Below are 23731 nucleotides of genomic sequence, written 5' to 3'. Positions count from 1 at the left end.
GGCCGACCTGTTCTTTGTTCGTCATAAACATCGGTCCTACCTTCAGAGAAATGACGACACCATTTTGTTACATTTTGTTGATTCATAATGTTCCCATAAACAGAAACAATTTCTTTGTGAATATCCACTGGTGGCTGACCTTTTGCATGAAGAAATCGTATGATGGAGAGCACTTCGCATTTGGCGAGATTCTGAATCTGTGCAGCCAGTTTAAACACTACCTACTCCAACCAGAAGCAACGTTCAACTGCCGAATGACTGTGAGGAGAAAGCTAACGGTTCAAGGTTAACACCAGTGTTGTCAACTTGCTTGCCAAAACTCTTCTGTTCCTCTGGCGTACAGTGTATCTTTTACTTTCCGAAATACCCTTGTATTTGACTGTTTCTGAGAAAATGACAGTCCAAGTTTTCATCATAATTTATATGCCTTTTAACAACCAGGAAGTTGAACCAATGTGGAGGCACAATGCACTGGCTAGCGTCACAGCTTCATACTTCTGCGCCCAATGTTCGAGACTCGATTTTTTAAATTTTATTTCATTTCATTTATCTGTCCATGTTTGTATAAGGTAAAGAAACAAATGTTTCATATCACCTTTAATGTTGCTAGGGTTTTGTATTCACTATAAAATTACAACTAAGTTTCACAATAAGTGTCATACATTTACTACACACTGTGTGCGTGTGTGGTATTTTGAGCAATTTTAATCTTTTTAAAATTCTCACATTACTATATTCCATTCTTAAATCAATTCTTACATTCATTCTTACATTTTATTCTTATGTTCATTATACAGGTAGACTTGTTGCATGCCTTTGGATGATACCAATCATAGAAACATTCGAAACAGAAATTTTGAATACCATGAGCACTGCACAAAGGCAAGTTTACCACAGTGACATTTCTTCACGTAAATCTCACTTGGGAAATAACATTGCTTTAGATTTCAGGCATTGACTATTTCGCCGCAAACCATGCATAATTAATCATTTTTCAGAAAACTGGCACTTGCAAATAGTAATCTACCAAGGATATAAGTAGGCAGATGAAAAACAATAATATGGTTTCAAACTCATGGAGAAAAACTGCAAGACCGCGACACTACTCAATGTGCCACCATTTCGGATAAACTTATCATGCACTAAAAGGCACACAGTGTTCCTTGAAAACTCTGATGGAGTAATAGGCAGCACACTGTCTGCAAAAGGAATGTATCCAGTTTTGAGTCACAGCCTGGCATGCAGTTTTATCATGTCGCAAATGCTCATTTTTCTGACAGTATAGTTTGCAGGAACAACACAAGAATAAATTTCAACACCTCAGCATTAATATTTGTGTTATTTTGTAAAATTTGACAAGAAGCTTGCACTTCCATTAAAAGTGTGAACATTCACACTTGTTCACAATATACATTGGTATAATCTCTCAATCACTAAATCAGTACTTCCGGTGATATAGACCTTTGCAGAGCTTCCTTAAATTTTCGGCAACTTTGAGGTGTAATATCTCCAGCAATAGTTTCTTGAAAGAAGCAAACCTAGTCCATATTCTACAACTTTTTGCAATCTCTTAAGCAAAATAGTAAAAAGGATTTGCTGAGCAATTTTCATATGGATAATCTGAACGAAAAAACTCACTCTTGGAAAAACACACTCTCACTCTTGGAAAAACACACTCTCACTCTTGGAAAAATTTGGAAGTTTCCCTTTTTATATCTCCAAAGGCAACTGTAGGATGAAAATGTAACTTTGCACATATTAACTTACCAATACAAGGTCTCAGATGGTACAATTTCATTCTTCTACAGGTTCCTAATAGTTTACAAAGTTAAGGTAAACTACACAATTTTTTAATAATGCCAAAAATGGCTATTTCACTTTTACAAAAAAAGACTTCTGCAACATCTTTTAACCCAGTTTCATTAGATAAGACAATGTTCTAAACCACCTAAAACCTACATCTGGTGTGCAATGCGAGCATTTACGACCCTAAAAAAAAGTTGGATGTGCACTGAAACTGGGTTCATGTTCCACTAGTCCTCAAATTAAATCTGACGTCTTTTATTATGTTCTGTAACAGTTTAGCACTCTCTCCAGAAGATCATATCAAAAGTCCTGACGATGAGGAAAAGAGCTTGAGACAGAAAAACTGAAAATTATTCTTTTTGTTTTTTAGGCATCTCTACAGCATTCAGTTTTACGAAATTCTTTTTTTATAAAAAATGGAATGGCTAAGGAATCCAATAAAAATAACAGCTTTCTCTTTTTTGTGGCTCTAGTAATTTGAGGTAACGACATTTGAAAAGTGTGATTTCCTTGGGTTCTGTCTTACCAAAATTTCTTCGTAAACAATCCCATCAGCAACATCATCTGGCTGACAGTTTTCCTCATAACATTCTACAGTAAAATTAATGAAACCTCTAAAAAATTCAATTAACTTTAAGTAAACACAACATTAGGATCCTACAAGATACCTCTTCTTACTTTGGCTTCTGACACCTACAGGAATGATTCTTTAGGCTTGGTATCTTGTGTAATGAAAGCCTTAACAGGTTTGGAAATCTGTGGTAAAGAAATCCACCCATTGTTGCTGCTGCACTGCTACAGAGCAGGGCCCTGCGGTGATGGCAACGCTGGTTTCCTCATTTGAACAGGACTAGGAGTGGTTAAGCTACTGTGGACCGCAGCAACACATTTATACAATTTTTCATCAGTACACTAATTTTCCACATAAACCGCAACCTATGCTAGCACTAAGTACACTATACTTTAAACCAGAATTAACTATCATGTCATTAGCACAACAAAATAGAAAGACATCCTAATAATTCTCATAAAATCAGTCCACTCCAAAACAATGTCAGGAACACTGCTTGAACTTCACCAAAATCTATACAATGTGACAAAAGTGTAAAACCTGAAGCCTATTTATACGATGTATGCTGCAGCTGTTATGCAGGAATTCTACCCCCACGATCTCCACTGCCTTGGCAACGCACAGTTAAATTGTGAAGTTTACAACCAACATGATTCTGTAATTACAGCGGAACAACAGATTACAGTATGTCATGATGAGCTGCGATAAAAGACAGACCTTTCTAAAGTTTTTCAAGATACATAGACTTTATCTGACTTTTTAGTCAATAATACTTTTGATATTTTCTTCCCCAGACAGTACTCAATAACTGCAGAACATAATAAAAGATGCAAAATGGTCTTTCCAATTAATATAGATAAAGAGTTTGCAGAAGACTTTTTTGTGAAAGTGGGCCAAAAACAGCCATTTTTTGATGTTTTTAAAAAAATTGTCAACATTGTCTTCAATTTGTAAACTACTGGAATGCAATAGCAGGATTAAATTTTATATTCTAAGACATTGTGTTGGTAAGTTTATATGTGCCAAGTTTAAGGTTTATCCCACAATTACTTCCAAAGATACAAAAAGCTAAACTTCACTTTTTTTTAGCATTTATTTTTTTGGCTGCCTTTGATTCATACTATCCATATAAAAACTGTACAGCAAATCCATTATTATTATTATTATTATTATTATTATTATTTTGCTTAAGAGAGTGCAAAATGCTGTACAAGACAGCCTAGTTTTGTATTTTTCAAGAAAACCCTGCCCGAGATATGTCTCAAAGTTGCCAAAAACTCACGTATGTACTGTTGCCAGCTGTGCTACGGCGTCAAACGAACAACTACATCTCCAGAGGTATTGAATTAGTGACTGTGAAACTTTAACAATGTCTATTAGGAACATGGGCAAATGTTCATACAAAATTTCATCAAAATCTCTGATGGTCATGCAGGAACCTCTGGACCACTTTGCATGGAATGGCCCTTACAGGAGGAGCCAACTACAGGATAACTCAGATGGTAAAGGGGAGGAGGACAGGTTAGAGAAATAGGGAACTGACAAACCTTTAATAAAGACCAACAATATTAACAGAATTTTTTGTACTGTTACTTGGTCAAGTGTGTACCTCACAGTTGAATATGAAATTTTGGAAGCACTTGTGATGCTCAAAGTTATTAGTATGTTTCAAAACTTGTCTTATCTTTTGTGATAATTTTTCCTTGTTTCACCAAGAGGCAATTAGTAGACAGAAAATGTCATACATCTATTTTTTTCCTCCCTCCTAAATACATATATAGCTCCAACTGTTTTATCAGGCACACATTTCACTTGAACAGCCTTTCATAGTATCACTATAACACGTTACCTGACGAGACAAAGTTGCTTTATCATCCATATGCCTCTTTATCTCACGTGTGAGACGTGCAGACTCTCTTGTAGCTTCATTGGCCTCAGCAGTAAGTAAGTTTATCTTTGCCATGGCTTCATCATATGTATTCTTCATAGCTATATACTGCTCCTTCATGGATTCAAATTCCAGTGACTGTTGTCGCAGGGTTGGCACTCTTTCTTCAACTTCCTGTAAATGTAGAATGAAACTCACGTTTCTGAAAATTTTAAAATATATTGTAACACTGGTTCGTGGACACATACTTGTATTGGTATCTCACATTCTTTACAAATGTTCCCTTTCTTATATTATTGAATGCAAATTGTAAATAAGAAGCAGTACAAAGCTTAGTCAAGTTCTATTTTGTTTTGCTCATGAGAGAGTAGTTACATTACCACTCCTTGACGCACTTTAATTCTGCTGCAACTGTTGATTCCATGCTTGTTGAAATAAAATGCTCCACATGGCAATTATGTTGCAGGTTCACTCATACTATCAGATTCAACTTAATAACAAGTAATTTCCAAGTGTACAACCATGTTATGTTAGTACAGCTGTTGTTCTTTTACACCTGCAGATGATTCTTATTTTAACTGAAACTGGTTATGTGTATAAAACTACAATATAATTGGCAATTGGAGTATTTCATTGAAATTAACAAATTCTATTTTCTGTTCTATTTCCAATGAAACTGAAGCTCAATTTGAAGAAACTGATGTAACAGAGGAAAGTGAGTGATATTAGTGCAAAAAGCAATTAATGAAATAATTTGACTTCTTAATTTACATCCAATCCATACCCAAAGGTGTAATTTAGCACTATTCATGTGAGTGACAATGTTTCCACAGTTGAAGGTAAAGATTACATTTGTGGTAGAGTAGCTGTGGAAAGATATATTGTTCGATACAGCTCAATTGAGTAGAAAGAAGACAGAAAGGGCAAGCATAATGTCTCAGCAAACTACAACATTATTAAAGGAAGAGCAGACATTCAGATCTAACATGGATGGTGTGGGAAACTAGTTATAATCTCCCCAAAGAAACCTTCCTGGCACTCAAAAAATATGATTTTAAGAAACTAGGGATAAAACATAAATCAAAGTGTCCAGACATGGATTTTAGCCTCACTCCTCCCAAAGCAAGTCCATTGTCTACAAACAGTAACACCTTGCTTAGTTGACCTGAAGAAGGATCACAATTACACATTAGTTTCTCTTTTCTTACCAAAATGAGAATTTAGTTTCACTTTCCTCTGTATACCTTTCAACACTATATGCTAAAATGGGCTCCACAGGCATGTGAAGTAAAGCTTCCAAGATCATTGTGCAAAGACAAGATGAAGCTGACTTAAATAGAAATTTCACGAAGAAAAGTGTTCAAAAAGTGAACACACCTCAACATAAAAATTTTCTGAGTATGGTAGGATGTCATAATGTGAACAACTATACTGGCAAAATCAGCGTTTTGGCCAGGGTTGCAGTGGTCTCCTGTCTACTCAATAGACTGCATCCATCCACTCCGTATACCCAGAAAAAGGCCACTGCAATTGTGGTCAAAATGTTGGTTTCCCAATATAGCTTTTTACATTATGACGCAGTAGCATAATCAGCAAACTCTTATGTCAATTGATTCTGGCTGGTGAAGCCTACTACAAAATTACATATACATACCTTCATAACTGTGTTCAGATACAAAGTGAGTTTGCGGCTATTTTCCTTCTCCAGCATAAGTTTCTCAGACATATCAGCATACTGCATATATAGTTGAGTGGTTGTCATTCCTGATTTCAGCAAACGGCTAACATGTGATGCTTCAGGAGACATTTCTAGGGATTTCTCAATAGCCTCTGTGTAAAATTAAATTCAGTAATATTAAATAATTCTCCTGGCACACATTTTAGTAAGTGAATGCTAATGAAATATGAGAAAACCTGCACATTACAAATAACAATAAACACTGTAATAAAGCTATTTTCAGTGCAACTTATATTTTTCTCAGTTGACATCTACTACATCTGACTCAACTTAAGTGACACTACATTTTAGTTTTTTGAAACGTATAGTAGCAATTTTCCTTAGTATTGTGTATCAAGTGATTGTACCACATTACAATCAGAGTATCAAAAAGATGTTGGCAGTGCTTCCACAGTCTTAGCAAGCAAGTTGTAGGAAACTATTGGATTTTTATTACTCTTAGGACAATGTACTCACAGCTATATTATCTACACACAAAATACCACTTTTTATCATATCCTATCTAGCAAAAAAATCATAAAAATACAATTTAATTCAGCATATTTATTGCACCATAACACACATCTGAAGACTTCCATATAATCACCAAATATCTACTTTCCCACCCAAGTCGTCCAGTAAGTCCAAACCAATAACTGCAGATTGCACTGCACATAATTATATTCCCAGAAAAAAGTGGTCTTACAACTACTCGATGCCTTTATATACACTGGAGCATGGAATATGTTTGACTTTCCTCTCAATTCGTGCAATAAATAGTAAAGAGCCACAGTAGTTTAACAATAATACTAGAAAGCCACTGTGGCACACTGAACTTAACAACACCAAAACTACTCAAGAGATAGGTATGAAAGAACATTTTAATTAATTTCTAATGAATATCCTATATGTACAGTTAACAAACATGACAAGTTACACTTTGATAACAACAAAAACAATCAATTATTGACAAAATAATTTAGTTGGATGGATAAAAAATCTACTCACAAAGCGGCGGCAGACGACACACATAAAAGACTGTTGTAATTTGCAAGCTTTTGGAGCCAGTGGCTCCTTCTTCAGGCAGAAGGGTTGAAGAAGAAGGAAGAAGGGTGAAGGAAAAGGATTGGAGAGGTCTAAGAGAAGGGGTAGATTTCGGGAAAGTCACCCAGAACCGCGGGTCAAGGGAGACTTACCGTACAGGATGAGAATAGTATGGCACGGTACAGTAAGTCTCCCTTGACCCGCGGTTCTGGGTGACCTTGAAATCTACCCCTCTTCCTAGACCTCTCCAGTCCTTTTCCTTCACCCTTCTTCCTTCCCCTTCAACCCTCCTGCCAAAGGAGCCACTGGCTCCGAAATCTTGCAAATTACAACAGTCTTATGTGTGTGTTCTGCTGCCACTTGGTGATAAAATTATTAAGTTACACTTTTAGAATTACAAAAAGACTTAATCGCTTGCCAGTACTTAACTTCAGTAAGCAAACTCTAGGACTGCCAACACACACATTTAAAAGTGATGTAAAAGTGCACTTATAGAGTCTGTGACTTTTCCACTGTATGCTGCTCTTGGTAACGGTTTGTGCTACGACTGACTGGAAGTGAACATTACAAAATATAAGTGGGACTTGGACCACCCATCACATTGCTCATTCATAATTTCCTATGCTTCATAAATGAAGTTAGCAGATGTTTTGTTTCACTTGCAGCTATTTAAGATGAGCTATAAAGTCTACCTGTAACCACCACCCAGAAAATCATGAATTACTACAGGAAAACAAAGAAATCTATATGATAAAAGTGATTATAAACATCCCCACTACTCACTGTACTTCCACATCCTACCCTCACCACCACCTCTGAAATTCTAACCCATTAAAAAAACAGTGAAATATTTCTGACTGCCGGGATAACAAATTTCATTGCTGCTATTCCACTGGCAACAATTTATCACATGTGCCACTTGAGAAAAATTATCAATATGGGAGCGAGATTACAACTTGTCCACTGAAATATTTGCAAATGGAGTTTACATTGGTGATCTGTTTCTGATTGTACATCTTAAACATACAGTCAGGAATTTCATGTGATGTGAAGGTGTTAGTGGCTTATGTTGATTGGTTTTTAATATATGATTGTCCAGAAATACGTAAGTTCTGTAACTTCAAATAAGTTAAAAGGGTCTTTTGGGGAAAAAAATTATAAATGACTTGTTACACTGCTGAGAATGACATAGATCTAGCTCAATAATAAAAACATTAGAAACCCAAGTGCACCATAGAATCTGCTGTCTATCTGCAGCTTTCTACACTCAATTTTCCAACAACAATAATTACCTGCTTTTGCAGCCTCTATTAATTCATTTGCTCTCAAAAGTTCTTCTTTCAAAGCTGCTACAGTTTCTTGCTTCTTCTGCATCTCTTCATAATGTTTAGCATTGATATCCTCTATCTTCGCTTCTAAGGCACAGTGCTGGTTCCTTGCTTCATTCAGCAGCTCCTCAAGTTCCTTCACTCTTTTCATAAGTTGCTGTGACTTTCCTTTTTCTTCTTCACTGACCCCTAGAGGATGCAATACCACAAACGATGAAATAACAATCTTCATATTAACAGACACCACTTAAAACATTTATCCTTTTTTTCAGAACTAGCATATCATTAAAGACCAGTTTCACTCCTTCCAAAAATACCACACATAAGATACCATTTTAACATAAATACAAGGCTTTGTTCCTGAAAAAAAAAAAAATGCTATTTCTCCAGAACATGGTCTTTTTTGTAGCAGTTATATGCTACACAGACATCTTCAACTCCCAGTCTTTTGGTATCTTTCCTTATTGACACCTCATCCCCTTCTCATGATCAATCATTATCTCCCTTTCCCTCTTTCATCCTTAATTTCCTAATATGTCAAGAATTCTGTTACTGTATTCCCTCTGCAATTTCCAGTAACCCCATTCTACACTACTGAGTGCACGTTTCACTGCAATTAATGCAACTGATTAATTAAAGAAATGTTGTAAAAATTGCAAGGTTATTTCAGTTCAGCATAAGGCTTCCTTCATACAATTCAATGAAACTGTTGGAATGAATAACTTCCTATGCTACCTGCTCATGTTCTGACTGCCTGGCCCTTTTCCTTTCTTATCTTTAAACCTAGGTCTCAAAACTCTTTTCCTTTATGCCTATCAATGTTATTACACTATAAACTTATCTGCAGGCAATTACTGCAAGCATTAAATGAATTCTTGCTGTATAGGTTTAGACACAGACAAAAGCTGTACTCAACAAGCAGTACTTTCGAACTGTGGAGTCCTATCACTTACCTTTGTACAAATTTGCAAGCTTTGTCTGTGCACGCACTTCCTGTCCAAAACTTTCCTGAAGCTTGGCCTCAGCCTCACGTTGTTCCAACAGTTGTTTTGAAAGAGAATCCATTTTCTTTTGCAAATTAGAATTTGCTTTAGTGAGCTCTTCAACACGCTGTTCTAGCACATTTGTCTATTTGGAAGTAATGAATAAGAACATTAGTATTTATTTTTACAGACCACATTACAAAAACAATAAAAATTGGATAAAATGACTGTTATTCTTTTTAATACCTCTTCTGTTTTCTGCGACAGTTGTGTTTCCAGGTTAACAATATTTGCTGCATTCTGAATTCTCAAATTACGCACTTCTGAAGCATGTTTCGCAAGATCTTCATTTAAATTTTGAATCTGGGCTTTAAGCAGAACACGTTCCTGGTCCATGCGTTTTTCCCTGAAAATATGTGCCAAGTACATTTTGTTTAACAAATGGTACACTAACAAACAAATGATTTTATGTAAAGATTCTTACTGAAATTGACTGGGCCAGGGAGGTGTTGGGGCCGGAGAGGTGCTGAGGAAATTGGAGCAGAATGGAAGGGGGGACATCTTTAACCAATATTTCAGCCTCTTCCTATGTCATGCTTCAAAATCATAATGCTTAAACAGTTACTTCAATATATCATATGACTTGGCAATAAGCTGGTGGGTAAAGTACGTATGTAACAATGACGACAAATGAAGAGAAAGAGCTTTTCTACATGACAAGGGATACTGCCATATCTACATCTACGTCTACATCTACATTCTGGAAACCACCGTGAGGTGCATGACAGAGGGTATGTCCCATTGTACCAGTTATTAGGGCTGCTTCCTGTTCCATTCAAGTATGGAGTCTGGGAAGAATGATTGTTTCAATGACTCTGTGTGTGTAACAATTACTCTAATCTTATCCTCAGAATCCCTGTGTGAGAGATACACAGAGGGTTGTAGCATATCCCCAGAGTAATCATTTAAAGCCGGTTCTTGAAATTTTGTTAATAGACTTGCTCGGGATAGTTTATGTCTGTCTTTAAGAGTCTGCCAGTTCAGTTCCTTCACTATCTCTGTGTCACTTTCTCATGGATTAAACAAACCTGTGACCATTAATGCTGCCCTTCTCTGTATATGTTCAATATCACTGTTAAACCTATCTGGTACAGGACCCACACACTTGATAAATATTCTACAATGGGTTACACAAGTGATTTGTAAGCAATCCAGGTATTTGTATGACTTAGCCAATTCCAATGGTGACTCATTGTTATTACAGTCATGTTGTTGTTGTTGAGGTCTTCAGTCCTGAGACTGGTTTGATGCAGCTCTCCATGCTACTCTATCCTGTGCAAGCTTCTTCATCTCCCAGTACCTACTGCAACCTACATCCTTCTGAATCTGCTTAGTGTATTCATCTCTTGGTCTCCCTCTACGATTTTTACCCTCCACGCTGCCCTCCAATGCTAAATTTGTGATCCCTTGATGCCTCAAAACATGTCCTACCAACCGATCCCTTCTTCTAGTCAAGTTGTGCCACAAACTTCTCTTCTCCCCAATCCTATTCAATACCTCCTCATTAGTTACGTGATCTACCCACCTTATCTTCAGCATTCTTCTGTAGCACCACATTTCGAAAGCTTCTATTCGATTCTTGTCCAAACTGGTTATCTTCCATGTTTCACTTCCATACATGGCTACACTCCATACAAATACTTTCAGAAACGACTTCCTGACACTTAAATCTATACTCGATGTTAACAAATTTCTCTTCTTGAGAAACGCTTTCCTTGCCATTGCCAGTCTATATTTTATATCCTCTCTACTTCGACCATCATCGGTTATTTTACTCCCTAAATAGCAAAACTCCTTTACTACTTTAAGTGTCTCATTTCCTAATCTAATCCCCTCAGCATCACTCGATTTAATTTGACTACATTCCATTATCCTCGTTTTGTTTTTGTTGATGTTCATCTTATATCCTCCTTTCAAGACACTGTCCATTCCGTTCAACTGCTCTTCCAAGTCCTTTGCTGTCTCTGACAGAATTACAATGTCATCGGCGAACCTCAAAGTTTTTACTACTTCTCCATGAATTTTAATACCTACTCCGAATTTTTCTTTTGTTTCCTTTACTGCTTGCTCAATATACAGATTGAATAACATCGGGGAGAGGCTACAACCCTGTCTCACTCCCTTACCAACCACTGCTTCCCTTTCATGCCCCTCGACTCTTATAACTGCCATCTGGTTTCTGTACAAATTGTAAATAGCCTTTCGCTCCCTGTATTTTACCCCTGCCACCTTCAGAATTTGAAAGAGAGTATTCCAGTCAACATTGTCAAAAGCTTTCTCTAAGTCTACAAATGCTAGAAACGTAGGTTTGCCTTTTCTTAATCTTTCTTCCAAGATAAGTCGTAAGGTCAGTATTGCCTCGCGTGTTCCAACATTTCTACGGAATCCAAACTGATCATCCCCGAGGTCGGCTTCTACCAGTTTTTCCATTCGTCTGTAAAGAATTCGCGTTAGTATTTTGCAGCTGTGACTTATTAAACTGATAGTTCGGTAATTTTCACATCTGTCAACACCTGCTTTCTTTGGGATTGGAATTATTATATTCTTCTTGAAGTCTGTGGGTATTTCGCCTGTCTCATACATCGTGCTCACCAGATGGTAGAGTTTTGTCAGGACTGGCTCTCCCGAGGCCATCAGTAGTTCTAATGGAATGTTGTCTACTCCCGGGGCCTTGTTTCGACTCAGGTCTTTCAGTGCTCTGTCAAACTCTTCACGCAGTATCTTATCTCCCATTTCATCTTCATCTACATCCTCTTCCATTTCCATAATACTGTCCTCAAGTACATCGCCCTTGTATAAACCCTCTATATACTCCTTCCACCTTTCTGCCTTTCCTTCTTTGCTTAGAACTGGGTTGCCATCTGAGCTCTTGATATTCATACAAGTGGTTATCTTCTCTCCAAAGGTCTCTTTAATTTTCCTGTAGGCAGTATCTATCTTACCCCTAGTGAGACAAGCCTCTACGTCCTTACATTTGTCCTCTAGCCATCCCTGCTTAGCCATTTTGCACTTCCTGTCGATTTCATTTTTGAGACGTTTGTATTCCTTTTTGCCTGCTTCATTTACTGCATTTTTATATTTTCTCCTTTCATCAATTAAATTCAATATTTCTTCTGTTACCCAAGGATTCCTATTAGCCCTCGTCTTTTTACCTACTTGATCGTCTGCTGCCTTCACCACTTCATCCCTCAGAGCTACCCATTCTTCTTCTACTGTATTTCTTTCCCCCATTCCTGTCAATTGTTCCCTTATGCTCTCCCTGAAACTCTCTACAACCTCTGGTTCTTTCAGTTTATCCAGATCCCATCTCCTTAAATTCCCACCTTTTTGCAGTTTCTTCAGTTTCAATCTGCAGTTCATAACCAATAGATTGTGGTCAGAATCCACATCTGCCCCTGGAAATGTCTTACAATTTAAAACCTGGTTCCTAAATCTCTGTCTTACCATTATATAATCTATCTGAAACCTGTCAGTATCTCCAGGCTTCTTCCATGTATACAGCCTCCTTTCATGATTCTTGAACCAAGTGTTAGCTATGATTAAGTTATGCTCTGTGCAAAATTCTACAAGGCGGCTTCCTCTTTCATTCCTTCCCCCCAATCCATATTCACCTACTATGTTTCCTTCTCTCCCTTTTCCTACTGACGAATTCCAGTCACCCATGACTATTAAATTTTCGTCTCCCTTCACTACCTGAATAATATCTTTTATCTCGTTATACATTTCATCTATTTCTTCATCATCTGCAGAGCTAGTTGGCATATAAACTTGTACTACTGTAGTAGGCATGGGCTTTGTGTCTATCTTGGCCACAATAATGCGTTCACTATGCTGTTTGTAGTAGCTAACCCGCACTCCTATTCTTTTATTCATTATTAAACCTACTCCTGCATTACCCCTATTTGATTTTGTATTTATAACCCTGTAATCACCTGACCAAAAGTCTTGTTCCTCCTGCCACCGAACTTCACTAATTCCCACTATATCTAACTTTAACCTATCCATTTCCCTTTTTAAATTTTCTAATCTACCTGCCCGATTAAGTGATCTGACATTCCACGCTCCGATCCGTAGAACGCCAGTTTTCTTTCTCCTGATAACGACGTCCTCTTGAGTAGTCCCCGCCCGGAGATCCGAATGGGGGACTATTTTACCTCCGGAATATTTTACCCAAGAGGACGCCATCATCATTTAATCATACAGTAGAGCTGCATGTCCTCGGGAAAAATTACGGCTGTAGTTTCCCCTTGCTTTCAGCCGTTCGCAGTACCAGCACAGCAAGGCCGTTTTGGTTAATGTTACAAGGCCAGATCAGTCAATCATCCAGACTGTTGCCCCTGCAACTACTGAAAAGGCTGCTGCCCCTCTTCAGGAACCACATGTTTGTCTGGCCTCTCAACAGATGCCCCTCCGTTGTGGTTGCACCTACGGTATGGCCATCTGTATCGCTGAGGCACGCAAGCCTCCCCACCAACGGCAAGGTCCATGGTTCATGGGGGGGGATTAGTCATAGGATACTAAATTTTTTTCATTGTTTGTGCGAAGTGCAAAATTTTATCATTTCTGAATATTTAGAGCAAGTTGCCAATCTCTGCATGACATTGAAATCTTATCAATATCTAACTGAATATTTATGCAGCTTCTCTCAGATAATACTTCATTATAGATATCAGCACCATCTGCAAAAAGCCTGATTTTACTATTAACACTGTCTGCAAGGTCATTAATATGCAACATGAACAGCACAGGCACATCCTAAGTTACTTCTGCACAAAAAGAGTTCCATCAGAAATACAATAGTGCCTCAAGAACCTCCAACTTTCATACAACTGCTGCATAACAATGGAGTATCAATATCATTAGATTCCTGAGAGAAACAATGCAGCAATATTTAATGAACCAACCAAGCATAAACCTGAGGAAAAACAATGAGCACAGTAATTTCATTTAATCATAACACACAAATTTACTTTAGTTGACACCCATAGTAAAACAATACAATATTTAAGAGGTCAGAGTTGAACACAATAAATCATCATTACAGATGAAATATTACTGAAATGGATGTCACATGCTTTTTCACTACGGGTGAAATCAACCGTAAAATATGTTTAAGAAGAAAGCTATGTTTTCACAGTAATTCTCAGTTAACAAAACAGTTTAACTATAACTACATGTAAAAATACCTACCTTGCTTCTAGACTAGCCTGTCTACTATCAACTTCATCTATCTTCACTAAAACTTCATATTTCGCAGCAACCGCGTCTTTTGCTTGCTGGGCAAGAGCCTTATTTTCTTCCTGAAGAGAATTCAGTTCAGCATTGCGCCTCTCCAACAACCTTGTCAATTCATCACGCTCATCCGAAACAGACAGACACTGTCGGCGATAATCCAAGTTCTCTCTCTCCAGTCTGAAACATGTACAAATGGCAAATACAAACACACACAAAAAGAGACATATGAAGCCCAAAACAATACTGGGCTCCACATATTTCCACTGAGCATGTGTCAGTAATGATCAGATGTTGATTAATGACCCCCTGCCCTATCCTCATTACAAACTGAGGTGACAAAAGTGTTGTGATAGCGATACACACATATACAGATCGCGGTAGTATTGCGTAGACAAGGGTTGAAAGAGCAGTACAATGGTGGAGCTGTCAATTGTACTCAGGTGGTTCATGTGACATGATTATGGCTGCACAACAGGAACTAACAGACTCTGAACATGGAATTTTACTTGGAGCTACATGCATGGAACATCCCATTTTGGAAATTGTTATGGAATTCAATACTCTGAGAGCCACCATCTCAAGAGTACGCTGAGAATACCAAGTTTCAGACATTACCTCTCACCACAGGTAACACAGTGGTCGACAGCCTTCACTTACCAACTGAGGGCAACGGCATTTGCGTAGAGTTGTAAGTACTAACAGACAAACAACACTGCATGAAATGACCACAGAAATCTATGAGGAACATACAACGAGCATATCCATTAGGACAGTGTGGCCAAATTTCACATTAATGGGCTATGGTAGCAGAGACCAACACGAGTGCCTTTGCTAACAGCGTAACATTGCCTGCAGCACCTCTCCTGGTCTCTTGACCATACCTGTTGGACAGTAGACGACTAGAAAACTGTGGCCTGGTCAGATCAGTAGCAACTGCAGTTGATAAGAGCTGATGGTAGTGCTTAAGTGTGGTGCTGAGCTCATGAAGCCATGGACCCAAGTTGTCAACAAGGCACTGTGCAAGCTGGTGGTGGCACCATAATGGTGTGGGCTCTGTTTACAAGGAATAGACTGGGTCCTCTGTTCCAACTGAACCACTGACTGGAAATGGTTACGTTCAGTTACCTGGAAATCACTTACAGCAGTTCATGGACTCATATTCCTAAACAGTGATGGAATTTTTATTGATGACAATTCACCACAACACAGGGCCACAACTGTTAGCAACTGGTTTGAAGAAAATTTTAGACAGTTTGAGCAAATGATTTGGCCACCCATATCATCCAACACGAATCCCATCGAACATTTACGAGACATAATCGTTAAGACAGTTCCTGTACAAAATCCTGCACAGGCAATATTTTCGCAGTTATGGGAGGCTACAGAGGCTGCAGGGCTCAATATTTCTGCAGGGAAATGCAACAACTTGTTGAGTCATCACATGTCAAGTTGTTGCACTACGCCCAGCAGAAGGATATCCCACGACTTTTGTCACGTCAGTGTACATGAGTAGTACTTTTAATCATTGTATCATTTCTAACTGGATAGATTTCTCATTCAAAGAAAGTGTGATATCAAACAGCCTACTGGATTAAAGTAGACACTTACAGCAATAATAATATTAAAAACAATGTACCATACAGCCTTTCACAAGTGTGCTTTCTACTTTTCTGTAACAAAAAGTATATCACAATTTCAAACAACCCAACGTACATGCATCTCACTTCATAATGTTTTGTATAACATTTGCTTCCTCTTACTTTAGGAATGCAAACAAGCATGTTGATATTGTGATACAATTCTATTACCTGAGATCAACAGATCAAATGCAACCAACCAGTCTACTTCAAATCGATTGCTGCAAATGACAACTTGTTTTGCTACAGTTAATAAAATGTTCCAGGCTGCTATGCCTTGGTCTACCGGATTTCACATTTAAACCCAATGTTTCGTCCCCATCTGCAAAGGACATTTTCAAGGGTGACTGTAGCTTCTTTTAGTGTCAGATTCACACCCTGCCTCACTAGTCACATATTTTAACAGTCCGGGCACAATTGGCTGTTGTCAACTGCCGTCATCCACAGTTGTTGTCACCCCATGATGGAAGACTGGTGTGCTACTTATTCAGCACCGAAATCTAGATGAGATTCAAATTCACACCCTCCTCCTTCCTATTGAAATGACAGGGGTAATTTACAGTCTCCAGGCCTGTGCATCACTACAATTTCTGCACAGTCGTCTTACTGTTCTTTTTACCTCAGCAGACAATCATTCTTTAGCAATGCATTGGTGAGATGTTTTAGTTCTGCGTCAAACAGCTCTAGTTTGCAGATGTTCCTTGCTCTATCTGCCAACATTTTTATGACACCTAGCTTTTGTTGTGGGTTTTTTTGTAAACCACGTGGCCTAAGCTACCACCTTCTTCCTTGAAAACTAGCACATCATGAAAATTTAATATTCTGCCTGGATCTTCATCGATGGTAACCTGAATCTTTGGACTGATATTGTCAAATGTTTGTGGACACAAGCTAGTTCCTCCCTGCCATGCCTCAACAAAACAAATCTACCATTCGGTTACTTGTTGGCAGTTTCCAATGTCTGCTCCTTGAATTTTTCTGTAAAGAAATTCGCTATAACTGGGCTGAAGGAACTCTCCTTAGCCATGCCGTCTGTCTCATCATTCCATTTGAAATTTGTGGCTGTGAGGCAATATCTGAACAGTTCAGCAATATGTTGAGGAAAAATCTGGCTACGCTGGTGCAACACCTCACTGAACAGAACCATAGTAAACAGCGATACTACATCAAAGTTACCTAATTCTTTCTCCAGCTGGACCAGTATGCTGTTTAATTTACTGCTAAAACATGCCAAATTCTTGATATACGAATCCAATCAGCCCATATACAGTCATAATAATGTAGTCAAGAACTTAGTAATTGAGAATAAGTGGGCGAACCAATAACACACTAGCTATATGTCTTAGAGGAAAATGTTCTTTGTGCATCTTTGCAAAGAACCTTGTTAATGGGGTCCTTACTCAGTTTCCTATACGTTTACAGCTCTAATAAGTCATTAATCTTACTACGATAGTCAGTCGTTCCAAACAAGTCGCATTTCCCTTGTCCTCCGCAGATGGGGACAAAACGTTGGGTTTAAATGAGAAATTCATTTGGGCACGGCACAATAGCGTGGAATATTTTATTAATTGTGACATTTCTGGCCTTGATAGTATACATTTTACAATTGTTTTGTTCATCTAACCTAAATTTTACACAATAGAAGGTGGTTCTTATGTAACATAACACACTCTTCGGCCAATACATAAAACTGCTTGAAATTATCCACCCTCTTTCAGTCTCATCCTCTACTTATATGACAGTTTTCGTGGGAGATGGCGTCCATCACATAATCCTGCAGAGCCTAATATGAGAACTCCTCATCTTGACTGACATTTTTTTGGAAACGCCTTTAAAGCAACTGCTGTATTTTAATCAATGTCGGAGATCAAAATACCTTGTTCTGACAACTGGTTTCACTTGTACCTGGATCAGAATCTTTCTTTTTCTTGTGCCTTTGTCCTGCAACTGGTGTAGGGTCAGCATGGTTATAGACAGATTTGGTATGCTTAATTTAAAGGGTGGCCAGATGTCCTTCCTGTTGCCAACCTGTTACCTCATCGGATGGAATGTGTGTACCCCAGCAGTCTACGAGTAATGTTATCCAAGTGAAACTGAACAGAAGTTTTCTTATGTTTGTGAATTGTAAAACAGAGTCCAGGCATGGTGCAAGACACCAACCAGGGTGCATTTTATCACCTCAAAATCATTGTCTTAGAATCATCAAAATCAATCTCTGCACACTGTTCCCAACAGAGTATATTCTCCACACACTTCCTCTAGCAAGCAATGACTTTCCGCAGCACATTTCTTGATATGAAAGCAGAAAAGTAATACTTCCCGCAAATACCATTTGGTAGGTACAAAACTGCAAAATATTCAAGGCACTAACAGGAATGTTCTTTTCCCTCCACTCTAAAGTCACACATAGGTCTGAAAACCTAATCTTTCTACAGTTAAATAGGTCTCATGTCACTATCCACTTTTTTCATCAATGAGTATTAATTCAAGCTCCCAATACTACTGCTGATACTATGTGTCATGTTTTAAGTAACTGAATTTCAAATAAATTAGCATATTGTGATAATTGAAAAAATAATACAGATTCACCACATTGAAAATACTGTAAAGGGTGAAAGTTATAAACATGACTTGGAACGAACAGAGTAGTGCCAAGACAGACTCAGACCACATCAAAGTCAAGCACTGGCCAGCAGACTGTGTCTTCAGCAGCTTTGCAATGGCTCTGTGTTGACAGACAGCACCGGGCCAGCTTGCAGGAGGTATTGCAGCCTATTATGACAACTGGGTCATCACCTGGCCCAGAACAATTGTTGTAACCCACAAACACTGCTGTTACCATCAAATCAGCAAGGAACAGTAGTATTTAACTACAGTTAAACCAGCTCAGCAGTATGTGACCCAGTCTGTGTCAACTGGAGCCAATGCCATAGCTCTGCTGCCACTCGGTCACAGCGAGGGACCAATACCTGTCTGCCCAGCTCGGGCAACCAACTCTGTGCTACTCACCCAACCCTGCTCTTAAGCATCGGTCCAAATTTCGATTCTGGGCAACAACATCGCCTTGTCACTGGGAACTCACAAACTTTTGCAGTGGAGATGATGTTGCCGGCCACCCGTGACCGAGGTGTTGTTGGAACATGCTGCCTCAGCCAGCATACCGGTGATGCCAGCTCTGCACTCTGTTTCCCAGGCAGCGTATACACTCGCCTCATTGTATGCCGCTGCCTGCAGCTACAGTGCTGAATATTATAAGAGAATACTGAAACACACTTGGAAATAGGGCACAATCAGATGACTGTTTCAGCTGAATAAATAAATATAGACCTGTAGTAAGGTCACCAGTAGTTGGTCTGCAGCTTTCCCACGTGTCACACCTCAAACCATCTATGAATCCATAGAATCCCCACAAACAACTTCGACACATCCTAAAAAGCAAGCATAATGCATGGTCCCCTTCTGTACCATCATGAAACATACAGGTACAAACTATCTGCAAAATATCCATATTAAATCAAAGGCTCCAAATACACACATAGCAGTAGCTGCTGTCACTCTCACTAGACCACATCTGACCTAGTGTCCAGTGGTTGCCAATATTTCAAAGTAAAGTAGAAATACATTCGACACTTAAATCTTAGTCTGACTATCAAACACATTGTTTCAAACTCTTACCTGTTTGCAGTTTCTCTGAGTTTTGAAGTTTCGCCCTGCAAGTTTTCAACTTTCTTCTGTGACTCTTCCAGTTCTTGCAGTGTTTCTTCCAAGCGATTCTTAAGACGAAAGAGCTCCATTTGCTTTTCAGCCAGATCATTTTCTGCATCAGCTTCAGTTTGTTCTGAAACCAGAGCATTACAACAATTACTCTTAAGCTGTTATACTTATGTATATACAGCACAACACACAACATACATGGGTTGGAACTTTAATAGTGACAACTATTTATTTACAGCTCGCACAAAAGAGATGTGTGTTTCAAAGTTTTATTGACCTTCATAGTAGTCACCAGCATTGTGTATAACCCGTTGCCAGCAATGTGGAAGTCATAGGATACTCTTAGCAGTGCCAGTTGCATTAACTGTTCGAGCGGCGCGGTCTAGTGCTGGACGAATTTGTAGCAGTTCTGAAACAAATGCTGTTCATTTTTGGAACACAACCTACAACCAGCTTAGAGAAAGAAGTGATGACACTTTTTGCAGGACCTGACCATAATTTTGCAGGACAATGCTCAAGCATGCACAGTGCAAGCTGTTACTGATTTGTTTGACTGATGAGGCTGCTAAGTGCTATACCACCTACTGCACTCCCCTCACTTAAACCCTCGTGAGTTCAACTCTATTTCTAAACTGAAGGAAACACTTCACAGCATTCGCTTAAGAACTGCTACAAATTTGTCCAGCAACAGACCACACCGCTCGAACTGTAAACACAACTGGCACTGCTAAGAGTATCCTACGACTTCCACATCGCTGGCAACGGGTTATACACAATGCTTGTGACTACTTTGAAGGTCAGTAAAACTTTTAAACACACATCTATTTTGTACGAGCTGTAAATAAATAGTTGCTACAATAGACAACATTTTTAGTGGACTGCAATTGACACAGAGCAACAAAAATCCACAGCAACCTGAGACTACAGAAGCAAAAAGTGGAATCAGAATTGTTCTAATAATTTTCAAGTGTGCAACTTGATCCCATTGACATTGGGTCACAATATTATGGCCTAGAGATGTCCCTGCCATCTTCAGGTGATAAGACATCTACCGAAGAGCCCAAGTGCACACACTGTATTTATGCCGAACCTCGCACATGTAAAATAAGCTGACATCTTTCAGCACATGTCATACCTTACACACTGAAATGTAGCAGCTAAGACTTTTCCGCTTGTTTGAAATTTCTTACCAATAGATTCTCTCTCATATTAATTAATAGGAAAAGCTAATAATATATCAATGGCAATCCTAAGCACTGCCAAACAATGGGCAATATAAGTAATACTGTAGTTTGGGAATTGTTATGTTGAAATAAACCTCTACAATGATTCCTGGCACCTCAAGCAGACAATGTAACTGGTAGGAAAGTTTGAAGCTATACTAATTTCTTAAAATCTTTAAAATACAGTTGAGATTATTGTCTATGACACATATTTTAAATCTGATGTTATTTTAAGGTAGAGAACAGAATGGAGTCTTATTATGTAATTGCAAAGCTGCCAGGATCGTGTTTGAAAAGACTGTTATTAATGAAATAATGTATATTGTCATTAAAGCTGGGAAACACACTAGGAAGAAATTATACTTGGTATTTCACAAATAATCCACTAAAATGTAATATGTGCTGTTTTATTTACACATATGACTATTTTCATTGTGACTAAGGCTGACCTATAACAAAATTCATATACTACATAATGTTATTTTATTTTACAATTCATACAATGTCACTTTCTGGGGATCTGTCAAAATTCATAATATTTCTTTAATTTTCTGTTTTTAACAATTACGTCATTGTAGCAAAATGTATGTAAGGCCCATGCAGAACTACTATTATGCGCGCAGTTTTGCTCAAAATTTTGTTGAGGCCTCGGTGCCAATCTAATTCGTAAACATGTAATCAGTTCTTAAAGGCATACACTGGGCCAACTTTATTCAGTTGTACAAAGGGTTGTTTTACTGCTTATATGACTCCACGGCAAAAATAAATTATGTTGAAACTCAAAATCTTCTGGGACATGAATTAATGTGTGCATTACTGCCCAATAGGTCAGTGGTGTTACAACAGGCTTTCAGCAACAGCAACAAATCAACTCTACGAAGTAAGTAACTCAAGTTACATATTTGATCCCGGCCAAATGAAGAAAAGTTTCAACAGACCAGGCAATAGCGTAATACACGCACTGGAAAGACAACCTTTTACAGAAAGATACAAATGACAAGCAAGGCAAACAACTTTTATAATCAAGAAATAATGCCTTTATCAGAATAACAAAGTGATTGACAGATGAACATGTAAGGAAACTATGTATATTCATTATTAGCTACATTACCTACATATTGCATCAAGTTATTATGTTAGCACTATTGCAGAAAAAAACTAAATTCAGTCACTTTGTTAATATGATCCAGGTACAATATATCTAAATCAACAAAATGCATTATTTTGTTGCAGTGGAGAAAGGGTGGGGGTATGAAAAATAATTAAATTATATCATTCGTATAAATAGTATACCCAGTATTTTAAAGTAGCCTCTATGTTTTTTTAATAATGTTGATAACATCTTACTTTTTTTAAAAGTTAATTTTAAAGTGTGATGTTAATTTCTTGCTCCAAACATATGAAGGGGAGTCTGAGCACTCATCAAACACTGTCACTGCTGTGTTATCATAAATATAAGGAGCGTTAAAACGAGCTGGAGGCATAATTACAGAAACCACTACCTGTATGTTAGAAGTATTGATCCTGGCTGTTTAAACACTTGTCCCACTGTGACAGAAGGCGATGAATGGCTGTCTTCCTGAGGCTGTGATGTTAACCAGTTCCGCACATACAGCTGGACGTCGTCATCGGAGGTGAATCAGAAAGGTTATGCTGACATTCTTTTTTTGACCAAAATGGCCCCCTTCTCATTCACTTCCTGCAGCTTGGGACAACAGTGAATGTCCAGCATAACTCGTAAACCTTGACCACCCATCACCAAGTAATCAAATCAAAATGACCAAGCAATCTCACCCATGGGGTCTACATCTACATCTACATCTACATACATACTCCGCAATCCACCATATGGTGTGTGGTGGAGGGTACCTCAAACCACAACTAGCATCTTCTCTCCCTGTTCCACTCCCAAACAAAACGAGGAAAAAATGACTGTCTATATGCCTCTGTACGATTCCTAATCTCTCTTATCTTATCTTTGTGGTCTTTGCGCGAAATATAACTTGGCGGCAGTAAAATTGTACTGCAGTCAGCCTCAAAAGCTGGTTCTCTAAATTTCCTCAGTAGCGATTCACGAAAAGAACACAACCTTTCCTCCAGAGACTCCCACCCAAGTTCCTGAAGCATTTCCGTAACACTCGCGTGATGACCAAACCTACCAGTAACAAATCTAGCAGCCCGTCTCTGAATTGCTTCTATGTCCTCCCTCAATCCGACCTGATACGAATCCCAACGCTCAAGCAGTACTCAAGAATAGGACGTATTAGTGTTTTATAAGCGGTCTCCTTTACAGATGAACCACATCTTCCCAAAATTCTACCAATGAACCGAAGACGACTATCCGCCTTCCCCACAACTGCCATTACATGCTTGTCCCACTTCATATCGCTCTGCAATGTTACGCCCAAATATTTAATCAACGCATAGTGTCAAGCGCTACACTACTAATGGAGTATTCAAACATTACGGGATTCTTTTTCCTATTCATCTGCATTAATTTACATTTATCTATATTTAGAGTTAGC

General features: G+C 38.4%; 1 protein-coding gene across 3 annotated transcripts in view; it reads right to left on the bottom strand.

Annotated features, from left to right (window-relative positions):
* The window catches only part of LOC126236771 (nucleoprotein TPR-like), a 315616-nt gene that overhangs the window by 249224 nt on the left and 42661 nt on the right, over window positions 1-23731 (bottom strand). For all 3 annotated transcript variants that reach the window (XM_049946344.1, XM_049946342.1, XM_049946343.1), the window contains exons 2-8: window positions 19945-20107; window positions 14588-14809; window positions 9584-9743; window positions 9308-9482; window positions 8319-8543; window positions 5920-6095; window positions 4227-4439 (exon numbers count right to left, since the gene is read on the bottom strand). In XM_049946344.1, the coding sequence (XP_049802301.1) occupies window positions 4227-4439; window positions 5920-6095; window positions 8319-8543; window positions 9308-9482; window positions 9584-9743; window positions 14588-14809; window positions 19945-20107 (1334 nt within the window). The remainder of the gene's footprint in view (window positions 1-4226; window positions 4440-5919; window positions 6096-8318; window positions 8544-9307; window positions 9483-9583; window positions 9744-14587; window positions 14810-19944; window positions 20108-23731) is intronic.

The sequence above is a fragment of the Schistocerca nitens genome, chromosome 2 (assembly GCF_023898315.1).
Source record: "Schistocerca nitens isolate TAMUIC-IGC-003100 chromosome 2, iqSchNite1.1, whole genome shotgun sequence".
Lineage (NCBI taxonomy): Eukaryota > Metazoa > Arthropoda > Insecta > Orthoptera > Acrididae > Schistocerca > Schistocerca nitens.
The sequence above is the reverse complement of the archived record's forward strand: the minus strand, read 5'-3'. Positions and strand labels throughout refer to the sequence as shown.